The 20,681-nt window shown below is 40.7% G+C and overlaps 1 protein-coding gene across 1 annotated transcript; it reads left to right on the top strand.

The window, feature by feature from the left end:
• Positions 1-735: 735 nt before the first annotated feature.
• LOC146563644 (uncharacterized) lies at positions 736-12,814 on the top strand. Its single transcript, XM_085290286.1, has 7 exons — positions 736-937; positions 1,182-1,771; positions 2,063-2,242; positions 2,611-2,751; positions 3,019-3,073; positions 3,233-3,386; positions 12,621-12,814. The coding sequence occupies exons 1-7, from the start codon at positions 736-738 to the stop codon at positions 12,766-12,768; spliced, it is 1,470 nt and encodes a 489-aa protein (XP_085146412.1). The 3' UTR covers positions 12,769-12,814.
• Positions 12,815-20,681: the final 7,867 nt, after the last annotated feature.

Raw genomic sequence — 20,681 nt, forward strand, 5'->3', positions numbered from 1 at the left:
TTACTTGGGTTTACAGGCAAAATATTTGGTTCCAGCCTCCACAATAACAGAAATAGCAAATGAAATGAGAACTATAAGTGATATTCAACAGGAATATACTGTGGATGCACTAGCCTGTGAACTGGGGCAGTATGGTGTTCCAAGGGAGACTGTAACATCTCTTGGGAATAGTATATACGAGCAGAGCCCTATGCACAAGGCATTACATTCTTATTTTAAAAGGTGCATTAGGGCAAGTAAGAACTTCATAAATGTAACCAAGTCTCTGGCTGAACGGCACCAGTTGCTTCAGGCTTATCAGTCTTGTGGTACCTTGTTTCGTTCCCAGGTTCATGTCTCAGACTCAACACGGTTCTATCCAGAGCTCTATGACCAGAACATAAAGACAGTGGTTGGAGAATTTGATTTGAACTCAAGTAACTCAGTTGTCACAGAGAGTGTGCAGGTTAAAGGCACTACATATGCAAATGGAATGCTGGTCTTACTGAGCTACGCAAAAGGACTACTGCAGTTAGGACAAATAGCAAGCATTTTTGTAAAAAATGAAACTACTGTCCTACTTTTGCTTCGAGGGAAAACTGCCAGCTGGATACCTGATCTTGGACTCTATGAACTTGATGAAAATGCTTCTGACCTGTTCAGTTGCCATGATTTGAACAAACTTGATGATTATCATCCACTTTATTCTTACCAGAGAGGTACTCGGTGGCTCATTCCTCTTAAACACACACCAACATGGAACTTGTGAAAAACTATGTCAAGAAAGCAATGCCATCGCTCAGTAGCGATCAGATGGATACACTCATGGCTAAACTGGAGGAATTAGGAGTTCTCTCTGTAGATGACCTGAGCCTTGTGGACCCGGAGGACATTAAAGACACTCTGCCATTCATTCAGTGCAAAAGATTCGTCAGAGCTGTCAAAGCATTGGAAGCAGGTGAGTTTTTGCCCCTCTGTTTTAATGCAAGTTTTCTGAAACTACAAAGGTTTATTCCAAAAATGCAAAAAAAAAGTTGCCATCAGCTGTACATGGCAATAATTACTCTATAATTGGTTTTCATAATTAGGTCCATTTGTATTCCTGGTTGACCCAAACTGGACATTGAGGACCAATGTATTAATTGATTTGCAACAATTGTGATGTGTTTAATTTATGGAGATGCTTGTCATGTCATCCATAGATTCACAAACTCCACCGCAGTTCACCCAGCCTGGCCCCTCATCAACACCTGAACCACAGAGGTTTCAGCTGCCCTCAACACCACCTGAGACAGCCGACTCCCCATCCCAAGACGCATATTCTGTACCATGGCACAAATTTCCCTCAAAAGTCATGGATGAGTTGCGTGAAAAAAAGTACATAATGGGGAAAGACAGACGAGAGATGGTTCGGATCGTCGCTGAAGATTACCTCCATAAACACCCAGGAAGACCTGGTAGACAAAAGCTGAGGGAACTCGCCAGTATGATTGTAGGACAATATCCTGCCTCCTTCAAGCTGACAGAGCCGTTTGGAAACAAACCTTTTGCAAAAGATGGTTCTGAAACTCTCTTTCGTCAGCTGGAACACAGAATTGAAAATATGAAGAGGCCACAAAGCTCACTGAAGAGGCAAGCAGGGGGTGAAAATTCAACAAAGAAAAGGCCCAGGAATTCAGATCTGTATGGATGTGTGGCGTGGGATCCAATCATTGAGGGGGCCGTGTGTAGAGAAGACCTGCTGTCTAAACGAGATGAGTTGAAACGTGCCTTTCAAACCCAGGATCTTCAGGTGGGTCTGCAATCATCCATTACAGATACAGAAAGCTTTATTAATCCTCGAAGGGCAATTCGGTTCCTACAGTCCACCATCTAGACATACAACCATTCACACAGCAATAGTATATAGCAGGAGTAATGCGATAAGGTCTGGGTCCAAGTACAATTTAGGACACGTGAAATTGTAGATCGTCTGTAGATCACTATGCCCATAGTCAATTGAAATTGATACCCTGTTTTATTATTTTAATTGGTTAGTTTGACTAACTGTTCGACTGTTTGTCTAACTGCCTCATATCTTTAGGAGTCATCTGTTCGAAAATTGATGACTGAAACATATCCCATTCAGCGTGAAATCCTCAACGATGATGATACCACTATTGCCGTTGTAAAGGACGAGTGGCCGTTCCTGTTTGAAGTTCCTCACCTGTTTGATCATGCATCTAAACTCCTTGGCTTCTCTGTACAAAACAAGCTGGCACAGGTGTGTTGTTATTGTTATTATTATGATTGTGCTGTGCTGCTCCATATGGAGAGAATTTTGTCTTTATTAATCAATCAGAAAAAGATTTGCAACCAAAAAGAGAGTTGAGACCAAAAAAGATAAACTGGCAACCAATCAAATAGAATAACTTGGATGAACAATCAAATGGAATAGATTTGAGACCAAAAATCAGGAAGTGACAACCAAAAAAGCAGGACATTTGAGATCAAAACAGAACAGGTTGCAAATGAAAATGAAATAATTCATTTTTATTTTTATTTTTTTCAAAATTCTCTCCATAGCTCCAAACGAAAATGAGTGTTAGTCTTATGTACTTGTACAAAATTAACACCTTGAACCTTGAACAGGAACTTTCCAAAAAAGAAAAGGGGATCAATGACTTCCTTGACTCCAAAGGGATGAAGATGGGCGAAGGTCCAATACAGCTCATCTGTGGCATTTCAAAATACTTCAAGGAAGACTCTTATAAACTCTTCCACAAAAAAGAGGTAGATGTTGTAGATTTTAAACTGTGTGCAAGATAATTATTTGCATCCAGTGGTGAACCAAGTAACCAACCACAGTAGGAAGTATAGATTCCCCTAATTGTGCTGCTGATATTCTCTATAAACTCTCTATCTATAAACTATTTACATTAATGTTTTTGCATAATGGCTACCTCTGTCTGATGAAGACACTAGCAGATAGTCAATTTGCCAGCAGGTTTGTGTGTACTGGAAACATTAATTCATGTATCATGTCTGTCACCAAAACAGATCTCTGCAGATCCTGAAGTCGAACTCCCAGTGACCCCATGCATCCTAATCAGAGGTTTGTAGTTAAATCTTTTTTTGTATCCCAGCAAGCTGTTGTTAGCTGCTGTTATAAGCTGTTGTTGTGTCATATTTATTAAAGAAATGTTTTGCTTGCCTTAAAATATAGGATTTTTTTTTTTTTGTAAATGGTACATGGTTTTTATCTGTGTTTAAGGTGACCAGCAATTCAAGATTGCTGTTGATGGGTTACTTGTCAATGACCACATCACCTCTCCCATTGTGGCCTTGAGCTACGTCTTCTCCATGTTTTATGTCTGCAACGTCCAATACCCACCGGAGATGGCTTTTACTCTCGAATTCATGCAAAGGTAAGTGTAGCTGCCGTCATAGGCAACTCTCGCATTTAAGTTCATTTTATTAGATATGTAAGGTTGAAACAATTAGTAGTTGAAATATTAAGAAATAAATCAATAGTAATTCATGTTTTGTTCATTGGATTTATATGTTTAAATGTGTTATTTTTACTAATTGTGCAATTAGATAGGAACCTTTTCTATAGTGCCGTCTGTTGTTGCTAAGAGGGTATTTTTGGCTGGCACACTCAGCAAGCTAATTGAGACGAGCCACGAGGTTTGCACGTCCACAGTAAGATAGTAAATAGTAAGATAAATAAAAGAGTGCCTTTTTTGGACCTCCCCACGATGTAAGGATTAAAGTTTTATTCCCTTTGAGTGAGGCCAATGAGGTAAATGTTTTCTTTTGTTTATTTTCGTTGTATGTAAATATGCTAGTGTTGCGTGATATTCTAGTGCAATTACCACAGTGTGAGGTGTAATGTGTATTTTATTGATTGTTTTGTTGGAATGTTTCGCCATATATAATGCTTAGGGGCTTTATTAAGAATATTCATTTAAGTTTGTATTTCTTTTTAGTTCTGACGGCATTGTATCGGCTGTGGTTGGACATCATTACAAGTTAAGGCATGTCGAAGAATCCTCCTGTCCGAAATAAATGTCAGTTAAAACACAAGGAACAAGTTGAGCTTTATTACGACTCGAGGGGAGTAACAGTCAGAACTCAGCCTGCTTCGTGCTGGAGGAGAGAGAAGGAGAAAGAGGTCTGCCGCAGCGGAGCCGAGCGGGAGCGGAGCTGAGCCGAGTGGGAGCGGAGCTGAGCCGAGCCGAGCCGACAGCGCGCCGGGTCACGTGATTAAGCTCGCGTCTCTCTCAAGCATCAAAGACGCTCAAACACACACACAGACATCTCATAAAGCAACCAGAGTCCAGCGGTGCAGCTTGGTTAAGCTACAAAGAAGTAACACGTTTATACAAGTTAAATGTGGAGAGTAGATTTCTTTAGCTCATCTTAAAGGGACTCTGTCAAGCAATGAAAGTGGAAGTGTGGTGGTTTGGAGTAAAAGTTTAAGCTCATGTTATTGTTGTTTATGCTAAGTAACTGTAATTAAGGTACGTTTAAGTTGATTATAAGGGTTTGCTTATTTTAAGACTGCATTAGATATTTAAAGGTCACATTATAGTATTTTGTTTGACATTGAAGGTTATTTTCTGTTTTACTACAAGTGAAGAGCAATTTACTATTTTGGTTTAAGAGTTTGTGACATATGTTTAAGTTGACTCTTTAAAGTAAAGCAATTTAAGGTCCTAGGTGCTTCATAAGGTGACTATTCACGTATTTAAGTTGACCTAGGTGACTTGAGTGTAGTACAATACCTTTGACTGTCTGTGACATGGAGCAAGAAGGCTGTGACACTGAAGCTGTGGAGCAGCAAGAAGCTTTTGAAGAGCAAGGAAGTTTGCCAGAACCATGCACAAGTAAAGCTACTAAAGAAGGAAGTTTGAGGAAAAGTCAAAGAGTTAAGAAGTTCACTGAAAGGGGCCAAGCACTACATGATGAAAAGGTGAACAAGCTTCAAGCTCGCTTCAAAGTCAGTTATGAAATGTGGAAAGTTGTTGCAAAACAAGGCAAAAAGGCACTTGAAGAACCTGTTAGTGCAAAACTTAAAGAGCTTATCGGCCGAGTTGAACATACCTCGGCAGAAGTGAAACAAGTTTATGATGAACTGCGCAATCATGAAACTCCTGATGCAGACACTCGCCGCAGAGTGGACACCTGTGATGCGGTTTCTCAAAAGATGATAAAGCTAGCTCAAGAAAAATTAGCAGCAGAAGAAGACGAAGAACTTTCTGAGAGATTGGTTCACTGGAGTGATATAGGATCAGCATTCAATTCTGCCGCCTCTCAAAGATCCAAAGGTTCGAATAGCAGGCAATCAAGAAGCTCAAGTAAGTTGTCTGTAAAGAGGCAAGAAGCAGCTGCAGAGCTTGCGGCTACTGAAGCAACTCTGAAGATTATGGAGGAATTGGAAAGTGAAAGAAAGGCACTTGAAATCCTTGAAGCAGAGAATGCTGAGAAACAGAAGGCCTTAGAGCAAAAGCGAAGAGAGCTTGAAAGGCTAGAAACAGTAAAGAGAATGAATGCTGCTAAAGCACGTTTGAAAGTGTACAATGACGAAGGAAGCTCAGATGAAGAAATATCAGACCTTCTGCACGAAAGGAGCAAACGGAGAAATGTCACAGCTAAACCGATGAATCAGTTTGCACATTCGCAACTTAATGCAAATGCAGAGCCGTTTGATATGCCACAAGCCAACTTAAGGTCACAACCAAGAGAAAGCAAACAGGAAGATAGTACCACAACATTGGCCCAAGCTCTAGCTGAGTCCATTCACATAAGTCGCCTACCAGTACCAGAACCTACAGTCTTCAACGGAGATCCTCTCAAGTACAAGGATTGGAAAATGTCGTTTCAAATGCTGATAGACAGAAAGAACATCCCAGTGAATGAAAAGATTTACTACCTTCACAAGTATGTTGGAGGACCGGCGAGAAAGGCTGTTGAGAGTTATTTTCTGTTGGGAACAGAACGTGCTTATTACTCAGCATGGAACATTTTGGAGGAAAGATATGGAAGTTCATTTGTAATCACCAAAGCTTTCAGAGATAAGTTGACATCATGGCCAAGGATTGGGAACAAGGATAGCGTTGAACTTCGAGAATTTTCAGATTTTCTCAGAGGATGTGAAGCGGCCATGCTTCAGGTTAAAGGTCTTGAAGTTTTGAATGACTGCAATGAGAATCAGAGAATGCTAAGCAAGCTACCTGATTGGTTGTCAGCAAGATGGAATCGAAAGGTCATTGAAATTGAAGAACAAGATGGTTCTTTTCCAACATTTAGCCACTTTGTTGACTTCATTGCGAGAGAAGCCAAGATTGCGTGCAATCCAGTAACATCGCTTCATGCACTCAAAGCAGGTGACTCAGAGAAAATGAAATCTTTCAAGACAAGAAGTGTTGGAGCAAAGGTGCTAGTGAGTGCTGCAGAAGAGACGTCCAACACAAAAAAATGTGTGTTTTGTGAAAACTCAAATCATAGCATTCACACATGTAGGAAGTTTATGGACAAGGTCTTGAGTGAAAGAGTCAAATTTGTGCAAACTAAGGGACTGTGCTTTGGATGTCTAGGCTTTGGACACCAATCAAAGAAATGTGAAAGGAGAAAGATGTGTGACACATGTAAAGGGAAACACCCGACATGTTTGCATGAGGAACGAGACAAAACCTCAAAGAAAAGGAAAGAAAAGGAAAGTGACAAGGAACCACAAATGAAAGAGATGGAAGGCAATAAAGAGAGTAGAGAAACCAAACCCAAGGAAGCACCAAGTGAAGCAATATCAAACCGTGTGATTCAAAGTGACAGAAGTAATCTCACATCTACAATCATTCCAGTTTGGTTATCCACAACAAGCAATCCTGAACATGAGATTCTTCTCTATGCTCTTCTTGATAGCCAAAGTGACACGACATTCGTCTTGAAGGAAAAGGCAGATGCTCTGGATGCAGAGAAGGAATGTGTGCAGTTAAAGCTCTCGACAATGTCTTCTAAAGACACTTTAGTACCAAGTCAAAGGCTGTCTGGGTTACAGGTCAGAGGTTTCTCTTCTTCAAGGAGAATTCCTCTTCCTGTGACATACACAAGAGAGTTTATTCCTGCGAATTTGAGTCATATTCCCACACAAAGGACAGCAAGAGCGTGGCCACACTTAGAGCACCTGGCTGAAGAAATCGCTCCACTGATTGAATGTGACGTAGGCCTGCTCATTGGTTACAATTGTTCACAAGTGTTGGTACCCAGAGAAGTTGTGGCGGGAAAAGATAATGAACCTTTTGCCCAAAGAACAGACCTTGGCTGGACAATAGTTGGAGGAGCTAATCCATGTGTTGACTATGGGGATGCCATAGGATGTAGCCACAAGATCATTGTCAAGGAAGTGACACCCAATCAGTCAGCTGAGCAGTTGGTCAAAGAAGTGCAATACGTCTGTCGCACACAAGTCAAAGAGGTGGTCACATCTGCAGATGTAATTAAAGTGCTCGAGTCCGACTTCAATGAAAGAAAGGTGGAAGATTCACACTTCTCACAAGAAGATTTAAGGTTCATCTCCATAATGGAAGAAGGAGTGAAGATGAAAGCAGATGGACACTGTGAGTTACCTTTGCCATTTAAGGAAGACAGACCAAGTCTGGCAAACAACCGGAGCTGTGCAGAACACAGACTCAAAAATTTGAAGAGAAGATTTGAGAAGGACAAGCAATACCACAAAGACTACACAGAGTTCATGAGAGAGACTATAGAGCGTGGTGATGCAGAAAGAGTTCCCTCTGTAGACCTGGACAAAGGCCCTGCCTGGTACATTCCACACCATGGAGTGTATCATCCTCAAAAGCCTGGCAAAATAAGAGTGGTGTTTGATTGTTCAGCAAAGTACGGAGGGGTGTCCTTGAACGACTACCTGCTTACAGGGCCAGAGTTAACCAACTCTCTAGTGGGGGTCCTGTGCCGATTTCGGAAAGGTCCAGTTGCAGTGATGTGCGACATTGAGCGCATGTTTCATCAATTCAGAGTCAGAGAAGAAGATCAAAATTACTTTCGCTTCTTGTGGTGGGACAATGGAGACTTCAACTCTACTCCATCTGTCTATCGCATGCGCGTACACTTGTTTGGAGCTGCTTCTTCCCCTGCCTGTGCGAACTTTGGTCTCAAGTATATTGCTGCACAAGGTCAAGGCAAGTTCAGTGAAGCTACCATAAGATTCATTGAGCGAAATTTTTATGTGGACGATGGTCTTATCAGTTTCCACTCAGAAGAAGAGGCAATTTGTTTGGTGAAGGAAGCAAAGGAACTTTGCAGCACAGGAGGCTTGCGACTTCACAAGTTTGTTTCAAACAGTAAGCAAGTGCTTAATTCGCTACCGGAAGAAGATTGTGCAGAAACAGTAAGAAAGGACTTGTCACTGGGCGAGCAACAAATTGAAAGAGCCCTAGGTGTCAAATGGTGCATCGACTCGGATTATTTCCAGTTTCGAGTAGTTGTGAACGAGCAGCCACTTTCCAGAAGAGGAGTGTTGTCCACAGTAGCCTCTATTTACGATCCACTTGGCTTTGTGGCACCTTTTGTTCTACTTGGGAAGCAGATACTACAGCAAATGTGTCGAGAGAAAGCAGATTGGGACGAACCACTCACAAGCGATCTGAAGTCACGGTGGGAGTCCTGGTTGTTGGATCTAAAAAATCTAGCAGATGTCAAAATTGACAGATGTTACGTGCCAAAAGATTTTCAAACAGTTCAGAAGTACGAGCTTCACCATTTCTCAGACGCAAGTGTTTCAGGGTATGGTGTTTGTACGTACCTGAGAGCTGTCAGTGAAGCAGGACAAGTCCACTGCGCTCTTGTCTTTGCCAAGTCCAGAGTAGCACCCACGAAGGTTACTACGGTGCCACGATTGGAGCTGTCTGCAGCAGTTGTAGCAGTGCGGATTAGTGACATGCTCAAAGCAGAGTTGGAGCTAGAAGATGCTCAAGAATTCTTCTGGACAGATTCTCAAGTTGTCTTGGGATATATCAACAACGATGCGAGACGTTTCCATGTTTTCGTTGCAAATCGCATTCAGCGTATTAAGGAAAGCACTCAACCGATGCAATGGAAGTTTGTGGTATCAGATCTCAATCCAGCAGATCATGCCTCGCGCGGACTGAAGGCCAAAGACCTCATTACCTCCAACTGGTTTAGTGGTCCAAGTTTTCTTTGGCAAGAGAAACTTCCCCACGAAGAAGTCACGGTGGGGAAACTTGATGCAGAGGATCCAGAAGTACGCAAAGTTGTTGTACTCCATACAACTACAGAAACAAATTCTTTGGCAGAACGTTTTCTGAAATTCTCCAGTTGGTCAAGGTTGGTCAAAGCTATGGCAAGACTTCTCAGATTTGTGAAAGAGTTTAAGGGCTTGGAAAGGAGAAGCAATAAAGCCACTAACCTTGAAGAAAGGACAGAAGCCGAGCTTAAAGTCATATCCATTGTACAAAGATCAATCTTCTGCAAGGAAATCAAGGCACTTCAAACGCGAAAGGATCTACCCAAGGACAGAACAAATAGACTCTATCGACTCGATCCCTTCCTGGATGAGAAGGGTGTTCTTAGAGTGGGAGGTAGATTAGAGCGTTCTACATTGCAGCCACACGTCAAGCACCCGGTCATCTTACCAAAGACTTGCCATATCGCAAAGTTACTGATTGATCACTATCATCAGCGGGTGAAACATCAAGGACGGGGCATGACGATAAATGAGCTGAGATCGAACGGAATATGGATACTAGGATGCAGTCAAGCAGTATCATCCTTTATCTACAACTGTATTAAGTGCAGGAAATTCAGACGTCGAGAAGAAGATCAAAAGATGGCAAACCTACCAAGTGAGAGAATGGAGACCACCCCTCCCTTCACGTATTGTGGGATGGATTGTTTCGGCCCATTCTACATTAAAGAAGGAAGAAAAGAACTGAAGCGTTACGGGCTTCTGTTTACCTGTCTATGCTCTCGTGCGGTGCACATAGAGCTACTTGATGATATGTCAACCGACGCTTTTCTAAACTCACTGCGTTCTTTCATCGCTTTGCGTGGGAATGTACGTCAGTTGCAATCAGATCAAGGCACCAATTTTGTTGGAGCCAGACGTGAGTTTCTGGAAGCAGTAAAGGAAATGGATCAGGAAAGTTTGAAACAGCTAGGCTGTGAGTTTGTGATGAATCCTCCCTCTGCCAGTCATATGGGTGGAGCCTGGGAAAGGCAAATTCGTACGATCCGAAGTGTATTGACAACCATTCTGGATCAGTCATCCAGATCATTGGACAGTTCATCTCTAAGAACCTATCTTTATGAAGTGATGGCGATAGTTAACAGCAGACCTATCACCCCACATTTACTCAACGATCCTACTGGACCTCAGCCACTTACACCTAATCTTCTGTTGACCATGAAGTCGTCAGTAATACTGCCACCACCAGGAGACTTTGTAAAGGAGGATTTGTATCTTCGCAAAAGATGGCGTAGAGTCCAGTACTTGGCCAATGAATTTTGGCACAGATGGAAGAAAGAGTACTTATTGAGCCTACAACAAAGACAAAAGTGGCACAAAACAAACAGAAATGCAAAGATCAATGACATAGTGATCGTACAAGATGACCAAGCATCAAGAAACGACTGGAAGTTGGCCAAAGTTGTTGCCATACACCCGAGTGAAGATGGATGTATACGCAAAGTACAACTGTTAATGAGTGACTCATTGTTAGATGACCATGGAAAGAGACTGAGTAAACCAGTTCTACTTGACAGACCTATACACAAGACTGTGACACTATTAGAAGCAGATTAGTTTACATTTCATAAGTTCATAGGTGGAAATCACAAGTGATTTGGTGGGAGTGTAGCTGCCGTCATAGGCAACTCTCGCATTTAAGTTCATTTTATTAGATATGTAAGGTTGAAACAATTAGTAGTTGAAATATTAAGAAATAAATCAATAGTAATTCATGTTTTGTTCATTGGATTTATATGTTTAAATGTGTTATTTTTACTAATTGTGCAATTAGATAGGAACCTTTTCTATAGTGCCGTCTGTTGTTGCTAAGAGGGTATTTTTGGCTGGCACACTCAGCAAGCTAATTGAGACGAGCCACGAGGTTTGCACGTCCACAGTAAGATAGTAAATAGTAAGATAAATAAAAGAGTGCCTTTTTTGGACCTCCCCACGATGTAAGGATTAAAGTTTTATTCCCTTTGAGTGAGGCCAATGAGGTAAATGTTTTCTTTTGTTTATTTTCGTTGTATGTAAATATGCTAGTGTTGCGTGATATTCTAGTGCAATTACCACAGTGTGAGGTGTAATGTGTATTTTATTGATTGTTTTGTTGGAATGTTTCGCCATATATAATGCTTAGGGGCTTTATTAAGAATATTCATTTAAGTTTGTATTTCTTTTTAGTTCTGACGGCATTGTATCGGCTGTGGTTGGACATCATTACAAGTTAAGGCATGTCGAAGAATCCTCCTGTCCGAAATAAATGTCAGTTAAAACACAAGGAACAAGTTGAGCTTTATTACGACTCGAGGGGAGTAACAGTAAGCACTCATTGTTTGGAAATACTTTGTAAATGTGACTTTGCCGTGCCTTTCTGCACCTGACCTGCTTTTTGTCAATCTACACTAAACCCGTTTGTCTGAGATGTACAAGCTCAAAATGTGTCGTCACATGCTGTGAGCTTTTAGATCAGCTGTTATTGGCTTATGATCCCCCTGAATATGGATTTGTTCAGAGATTTTGTAGCTCCCTGTTGAAGACTATTGTTGGAATAAATGTGTCATATCTTTTTAAAGGGCAGGTAACATGCTTTTTGCTTTAAATAGTGTCCTAAGTCAATCAATAACAAAACAAACATAACATGATTCCAGTTGGGAAATGGAGCAAAAACATATTTTTCTCAGAATGGTTTGTTGACACAAAATTCGTTTGAGCTATCTCTTTAAAACCATTAGCACCTGAGACCAGGTTATGTCAGTGGTGGTCAAACCTTTTCATGTCAAAGACACACAAACTGAAATTTATTTGGCTGCAGACCCCAAACTCAAAATATGTTGTTCCAGGGACCCCCCCCCCCCCTGAAGGAAAGACTAAACATATTAATTTAAAAAATACTACATAGTGGATTCATGCCCAAATGTTAATACTTGTACTGAGTACAAGTTTCTCCACTCCATGTTTGAATAACCCCCAGGACAGTCCGTGTTCAAATGTGCTGTTACACCTTTTGATAGGACAATGTCAACTGTGTTTTCTATCCCCTTCTGTGTTCTGTGCATTTATAATATCCCTGCATACACATTGAGGATGCATGCTGTCATGTGTTGGTGATAAGCAGACTTCTCACCCTTGCAAACATTTCTGTATATGCACAGTGTGAATGCATGTGTCTTGAAAAGACAAAGGAAGAGAGCTTAGCCACTGGCACCAGCACCACAACAACATTGGGTTCTAAACAGATGGTCAACTAGAATGATAGAGAGGTTCACACATAGGGGCATATTGAAGAAAACAAATGTAGGATTTTATTGAACTGCTCCACTCCTGTCAAGCCACACTACATGTGCAAACTTTGTCTGCATATCACTATTGTTTTGTTTTTTTCCCTCAGAGTTTTCTTTGGGGTCAATCCTGAGCGAGGCTCCAAGGCAGAGAAGAAGGGGAAGAAACGGCACTTCATTCCTCCACAGGTGTGCAAGCTGGTTTCTCAGCTGAAGGAATTTGAATGCAAGCAGAAGGAATCTGAATGGGCCATTTGAGCTGTTCTCAGAGCTCAGAAAATACCTTTTTGGACTGAATGTACACACACACACACACACACACACACACACACACACACACACACACACACACACACAAAGGCAAATCCAAAAACATGGGGCTTGGGAGTAGAAATACAGATTTTTACAGTATTAGGTGAGTTCAGATGTTTTAACTAGATGCCCACAACACACATGCTGAAGTTTCAAATCCCCCATGTTAAGGGGGAGGGAAGGTGGGCGATATTTGTCATTCCAGTTAAGCTTTTCCTGTCATTGTGGAGTTGGAGGTGTAAGTTTTAATTTTTTTTTAGTTTTAAGTTGTTTTAAGAGTTTTAAAAATCTCTTTATGGCATGTTGCACAGTCATCCTTCTAAGGTCATGGTTGTTATTGCTGCACTGATGTTTTATAGAAAAGTTGTATAATGTAATACTTCTAATGTTCTATTTGTTTTTTGTAGAAAGGTCAGCCACTGGTTGCAGAGCTCTGCCTGTCTGTGTGATATGTGGAGTTGGAGGTGTAGGTTTCTGCATCCTCCTGGAGGGGGCTCCTCATTTTGCACTGACAGGTGAGACAGCAACAGCAATGCTGGCAGTTTTATTGTCTTATTTTGTCATTGTCTTTAACAAATCAATTTGTTATTAATGCCTGTCAGCCTGTGGATGCTAAAAAGTTGCTAGATTTGGCATCTCCCTGTTAAAGGACATGGCTGTACTTCTTTGAGAAAACAGCTGGTTTATGTATGTAAAATTTCTCTGAATGTGAAGGTGATGTTCTGAATGTTTTAATGGTTGTAGTGTAAATATTGCAAATCATTCACCACAAAAAGTGAAATCACTTTAAAGCACTGGCAGCTGTTAAAGGAAATAAATAATTGCTGTGATTCTACATTTGTGCTTTATTGATGGTAAACGGTATAGAGAATGGTACAGAATTAAACATTTTAGGATGACTGAAGTGTCCGTAAATGGTATGGATTGAGTACTTAAATAATACGGAATATTCCATTTTAGGTTTGATGGAACTGTCCGTAAATGGTAAAGAAAAAGTCAGGTAAATCTACGGAAATATCTGTTATAGGGTTTACGGAATTGTCTGTGCAATAACGCCGAAATTTATGGAAAATACGGAATTTTCCATTTTAGGTTTGACGGAAATGTCCGTCAATGGTACAGAAAAACTCGGGTAAATCTACAGAAATATCCGTTTTAAGGTTTACGGAAGTGCCCGTACAATAACGGAAAAAGTGCTGGTAATTAATTACCAGCACTTTTTCCGTTTTATAACGGAATTTTTTTTAACAGTGTACATACAAACAGGCCTATAGCCTTCAGAACTCCCATAATTCCTCATTGCACTGATTTAACATTGTGCTGGAAATATTCTCCTGAGATGATCCATATTGACATGATAGCGTCTCACAGTTGCTGCAGATTTATCATCTGCTCATCCAAATTTCCCCTTCCACCACATCCCAGAGGTACTCTACTGGACTGAGATGTGGTGGCTTGAAGGCTGCTGGAGTACACCATTTTTCTAATCTTCTGTTGCCCAATTATGGTGAACCGTGCAAAATGTAGCCTCGGTTTCGTATTTTTAGCTGACAGCTGTTCTGCATACTGTTGTCTGCCTATCAGCTCAAAAAAGTCTGGCCATCCTACTCTGACCACCGACATCACCAAAGCACTTACACCCGGAGAACTGCTGCTCACTGGATGTTTTCTCTTTATCAGAACATTTACTGTAAACAAAAGAGATTATAATGGCAGTGTGTATGAAACAATGAGAAAGGCCAATTTGATTTCTGTTTCTGTGTTTTGAGAACTGCATTACAAGTAGTCAGAATGATTTTTATTCTGTGAGAAATGCGCCAAAGCGATTGAGAAAAACATAACACGTGAGACAAAATGAGTGACTGAACTCATTAAATGAATTCATTTTTGTTTCTATACATTGAAAACAGAGTTTAAGTTTATTTTGTAAATTGTGGTCATACTATTAGTCAAAAAGGAGTATAATCTATGGTCTACTAATTGGCTATCAACTTGTGATTGAAATTGTTAGCCAAAGAGCAAGTGGTTTCCATTTTTTACACTATCTGTGCACACTATCAGAAATCAGAACAAAGTATACAAACTTACAACCTGCTGTAGAACATATCACAAACAACAGTATAGTACAGGAAAGTCACACTGCATAGTAAATGTATAGTATATGCTTCAGTGTAATTAGCAGTGTCATGATATGCACCTATAAAACAAGGCTGATAGCATGTCTATTTGTTTTCAACTGAAGGACAATTTCAAGACTGGCACTAACAATGTGTTAGATGCCTTGTTATTTTATGCATATTAAAAAAAAAAGAAAGTGAATTGACTGAAAACAGTGATGCAATATGGGAGAGTATAAAGGTAATTGAGAGTTTAGAGTTCTGACTGACAAAAGCACAAACTGTTTTCATGAGTTGTCAGAGAAGGATGAGAAATGCACCAACACAATGATGAAAAAATCTTTAGTAGTGCTGTGTAGAAACAATAGCAGTGTGTACAAACATAATGAGAAATCTTAATGTGGGAGAGGAAATGCGTTACTGATTTGAGAACTGCATTAAGAGTTTTGAGAATGATGTTTCTCATGTCAGACCAGCATCACAGTCATCAAAGAAACCTGTAAACAAGAATTAAGTAAACGTTATGTATGCTGTTTAGAGAGTAAGTGCAAATTAGGCAAATGATCTTTTCCATATATTTTCCATATAGTAGTTGTACTTTTTGATTAAATATTTAAATGATGTTTTTACATACAGCTATCACCATGGTAACGCACTTTACAATGTTTTAACCACCCCTATTCATTCATACACTCGTGGCAGCAGAGGTGTCAGGGAGTGACTAACCCTGCAATTAGTGGACAAGCTGCCCTCCCTCTTAAATTACAGCTGACCTGACTACAATACATAAAAATGTCTGCTTATAACTCATAACTAAAGACCATTTTTCAGTAAAAATATCTGCCATTACATTTTTATGTTAAGTGTGTCTAATTTGAATTGATTTTTTCTACATTTTAATGCTAAAGTTTCAATTTTTTGGTCAAATGTATACAATTTAATATGAAATTTCTATAGTCAAAAATATACAACCCACCTAATAAAAGAGTATGATTAGCTTTCTCACTTTCCCTTTCCCTCACCCTGATGAGAAATGGGCTACTGGAACAAGAAGGCATCGTTGGGCAAGAGACAAAAATAGGGCGTTGTTTGAATGCTACTACGCAAGTAACCCTGGTGGAAGGAGTTCCAGTGTAAGATACACCAGAGAGATCGAAGGCAGTAGAATAAGACAGTGGTTCTCCCCGGAACCAGCCAAGGTGTACTGTCAGTGGCAGGGGAACAATATGAGAAGGGCAACACCAAGGCTGGAGACGGAGCAATACTGGAAGGGCATATGGGTGAACGACGCAACCCATAAAAGCAATGCTCAGTGGCTAGTGGATCTGAGGGCAGACCGCAGTAACCTCCCTGAACAGGGTCCAGTAACCATCACAGTATAGAGTTGGTCTCCAGTATGAAGACTTGGACAGCACCAGTCCCCAACATAATTCATGCCTACTGGCTGAAGAAGCTGACTGTACTCCATGAGTGTCTGGCAGCACAACTGAACCAGCTGCTAGTTGACGAGAGACACCCGGAATGGCTAACTGAAGGTCGGACAGTCCTGATCCTCAAGTACCCCCAGAAGGGACCGGTCTGATCCAACTACTGGCCAATAACCTGCCTCAGTACCACATGGAAGCTCCTGTCAGGCATCATAGTGGCTAAGATGAACAGGCATATGGCTCAATACATGAGTGGGAGACAGAAAGGGATTGGCAGGAATACCAGAGGCGCAAAACACCAGCTACTGAGCAGCCTAGTCTTGCAGACCAGCTTCCTGACTTACTTGCTGACTAACCTGTGCATTGCCTGCATTGATTTCAAGAAGGCCTATGACTCGATGCCCCACACCTGGATCCTGGAATGCCTAGAACTATAGAAGATCAACAGGACCCTAAGAGCCTTCATCTGGAAATCATTGGGGATGTGGTGGACAACACTAGAGGCCAACTTCAAGCCCATAGCACACGTTACCATCAAGTGCGGGATCTACAAAGGAGATGCTCTGTCCCTACTGCTGTTCTGCATAGGCTTGAACCCCCTCGGTGAGATCTTTAACAAGACTGGCTACGGATACTGACTACAGAATGGATCAGTTGCCAGCCAGCTCCTGTACATGGATGACATCAAGCTGTATGCCAAGAGTGAACGAGACATCGATTTACTGATCCACACCACCAGGATATACAGCAATGACATCGGAATGTCGTTCGGACTAGAGAAGTGTAGTCAGATGATAATGGAGAGAGGGAAGGTAGTCATTTCTGTATATATCAAACTACCAAAAGGCAACACTGCAGACATAGAAGACAGCTACAGATACCTGGGGATCCCACAGGCAAATCGGAACCATAAAGAGGCTTCAAGGAAAGCTCCAACTACCAAGTACCTGCAGAGGTACTTGGTAGTTGTGTGGCACCCTGAGTATTTTGAGCATCAAGAACAAGTCTCAGATGTGTTCAAGTCTCAGGGAGCAGTATACAAGCACTACGTACATTTATGTAAAACTGATACTTATTTAACATGTTTGGAGTGTAATTCTTGTTTATAAGATGTTTAATGTGACCGAATATGAGAGTTTTTTCACGTTATCCATGGGTACCACTAGTAACGTTTGTGCGCTAGCTACGTGATGTTAGTCTCCTCCATTCGACTGTATAACCGTGTTGTTCCATCAGAAATATGAAAGAAAACTGTTAGCTGGTTTCAATTAAAGTTATAGGATGTAGATTCTGGTGGTGTGGATCAGTGAATTGATGTCTCATTTACCCTTGGCACACTGCTTGAGCATCTCCTTTTTAGACCCCACACTTGATGATGGCCTGTGCCATGGGCTTGAAGTTGGCCTCTAGTGTTGAACGCCACATCCCCACTGAGTTCCTGATGAAGCCTCTTAGGGTCCTGTTGATCTTGTAAGATTCTAGCCATTCCAGGATCCAGATGTGGGCCTTCAAACCATAGGCCTCCTTCAAGATTCAAGATTCTTTATTCGTCACATGCATAGTTATACAAGTATAACACGCAGAAGTCAGAAAATTTTAACTTTCATACAACACAAATCTACTATAAACATATAATTTAGTATAATGGGATGTGGCTTTGGTGTCAGATATAGTAGACATAAGTTTGTGAATTAAGTTTCATGTTACACAAATTTGATTATTATTACAAGTTTCATTTGAAAGACTGAAAATTGATCTGCATCATTTCCATATGGGACTTGACGTCAGTAACAGATATGGTAATGAATACTAAATGTCAAGCATCAAGTATGCATAACTACATCTTTGCTTAATCGTTCACCTTACTTTACAGACATCGAGGTTAGAGCATATGACAATGCATACATGACTGATTTCCCCTCAGCCCTTTTTTTTTTAGCTAATTCAGCGCACGCACTGTTATTGTGTAAAATTAAATTATGGAATGATCTGACATGTAATTGTGTGGTGACAGTGATACTTTTTCAGTGTGACCGGCGTGTATAATAAGGATGAACATTTCACCATCACTCAGGCTAAAAGCACCATTATTAAAAGGGGAAAAGCTTTTTGATGAATGAATCTATGATGGCATTAGGTACAGAAACCTTGTCTACAATAAAGCTTAGAGTATTCAAACTTCTGAAGTGAGAAGCTCTGAAAGAAAGATCACTGTGTCTAAGCTCTGTAATTGATTTTCTGTCTGCTATTTCCAAACTCCTCTTACTGCCTCACTCTCTTTACCTCTGCCTCTCAGTTATCCCCCTCTCTTTGTCTCCTTATCCCCTTCTGCCTATGCTCACCACCTCACTCAGCCATCCATCGGGTTTGTCCTCATTAATCAAGCGTGTAGGCAGCATGAAGAACAAGGGTATGTTAATGTTCTCTGTCAGGAGCCTGCTGCACTGTGCTCATGCTTGCCTGCCTGGTTACTCGTCTTTCTACCTGCAAGCCTCCCCTCCTGTCTGCCAGTTTGACTGTAGGTGGCCACAGACCAGCAGGGTTTAATGAGCCATAAAGGACAGAGGTTTTGACATGGAGCTTTGCTGTCCATTTACGTCAGACCTGCGAACACAAGTGCAACCTTTCTCTGGGGTCTTGCCTCAGTCGCTCCTCCTGTCTGAGGACAAACAATTTGATCTCAGCTTTGGTCTTTTGCTTGGTCACTTCTGCTAATCGAAAACAACAAGCTCATGAAACTTGGAAAGCAATAAAATCATGTGTAATCCATAAAATGATAAGTTGTGGAATCATTTATTAGGTGTCAGAGGGGCTAATGACATGCCTGAGCTTGTCCAAATTAAATGTATGAAATCAAACTGAGAGCCTCACATTCCTCCAATAGAAGCCAGCATGAACCCAAAATAACTCGTCTCATCCCTTCAGGTACCACTTCAGCCACTGAAGAGAATGGATGGGTGAGGTAAGTGAAAGCTGCTCTGGGCATAACGACTCAGGTGAAGCACGGAGAGTAAACCACAGACCTGAGAGTTTGAGGTTATTTTCCTTTCCTGGCTGTCAAGGCAGATCACACCACTATATGTTGGTCTCTGTATTAAAAGAGAGTAGCATTTCCCCCTGAGGTTACCATGCAAATTTTTAGATCATAGGAAAGCCTTATAAATTTTCCCCATATATAGTGAGTGATGCTACCTTCTTACAGAGCCACATGAAGTTTAGTTTGTGAAGTTTTCTTTTAGTATAGAAAATGCACTTAAATACTGACCTTAATGCAGACACAGTCGAGCTCTCATTGGAGGAGGTTTTCTCTAATCGCAACAAGAAATATTGAGTCTCCACTAAGAGGTTTCTGTATGAAGCCACAGGTGCCTGTTAAGTGAGTGGTTTTCAAAAAGGTCAGGACATTTTTCTCAGCGCTCATGCTGATGCCTTGTTTCACAATAGCAGGCCTCTGAGATCTCTGAGCAAACTGATTCATTCTGTGTAGCTTATATCAAAATCACCACTTGGAACAGTCAGATCTAGGAAGAACCTGCTTGTCATTTGAAAAACAAAGAAGCTTCCTTAATGAGAAAATAAATAATATCACAGTATAGTCTCACATTTTAAAAAGGAAAATGAAAAAGATATTTATTTCATATCCTAGCTGTCAGTCTTCTCTATCTACAGCCCAGATGGGCTACCTGTACCGACTAGTAACCAGGCTGTCAAATCTGCTATGCTGCTCAGAAATATAAAGTATTGGATCCACATCCTAAAATAGTTGTATATGGTGGACAGAAAAAACAACAACCTTAATTTAAACTGATTATAGATTTGGTGACCTGTTGCTTCAGGCTCCAGCTCATTTGTTTAATTATAGGTGACTAGAGATTTTCTTTATTGGTGTGAGTGAGAACTATCAAGCAGATGGTAAATTTGTTATCCTTTAAGCACAGATCTACTTTCTTCAGGTAATGTTCAAGCCTGGATGTGCTATTTTTTATGTAACTGTTCATAAAATACTGCTATAAAAGCGTATTTTGTTCAGAGTACATTGGCCAATATGAGTGAGGAAATGCATGCCTTTAGTTCAGGCTGCACCACTGTGTTTAAGACTTTTTTTCCCTTCATGTTGTAACTTTACTGCAGTTTGAAGAAAAAGTCCAAATCTGATCATTTATGTAATCTAATGTTTTTCCCACATTTAAATTATACAAAACAATAAAACCCCCGACATTTACCTGTGTTAATTTAAAATACTTGAAATGTGCTTTCACCATTGTGCTTTTATGTAAAAGCACACATAAACAAGCACACATATCTATAAAATGAT

The sequence above is a fragment of the Mchenga conophoros genome, linkage group LG11 (genome assembly GCF_057382185.1).
Source record: "Mchenga conophoros isolate Kocher_MC1m ecotype Shallow Benthic linkage group LG11, M_conophoros_male_GT1.1, whole genome shotgun sequence".
Taxonomy (NCBI): domain Eukaryota; kingdom Metazoa; phylum Chordata; class Actinopteri; order Cichliformes; family Cichlidae; genus Mchenga; species Mchenga conophoros.

Coding starts and splice junctions, on each gene's coding strand:
- LOC146563644 (XM_085290286.1), top strand. CDS start 736: ATGGAACTTGTGAAAAACTATGTCAAGAAAGCAATGCCATCGCTCAGT. Junction 2,243..2,610: donor TACAAAACAAGCTGGCACAG/GTGTGTTGTTAT, acceptor AACCTTGAACAG/GAACTTTCCAAAAAAGAAAA. Junction 3,387..12,620: donor ACTCTCGAATTCATGCAAAG/GTAAGTGTAGCT, acceptor TTTTTCCCTCAG/AGTTTTCTTTGGGGTCAATC.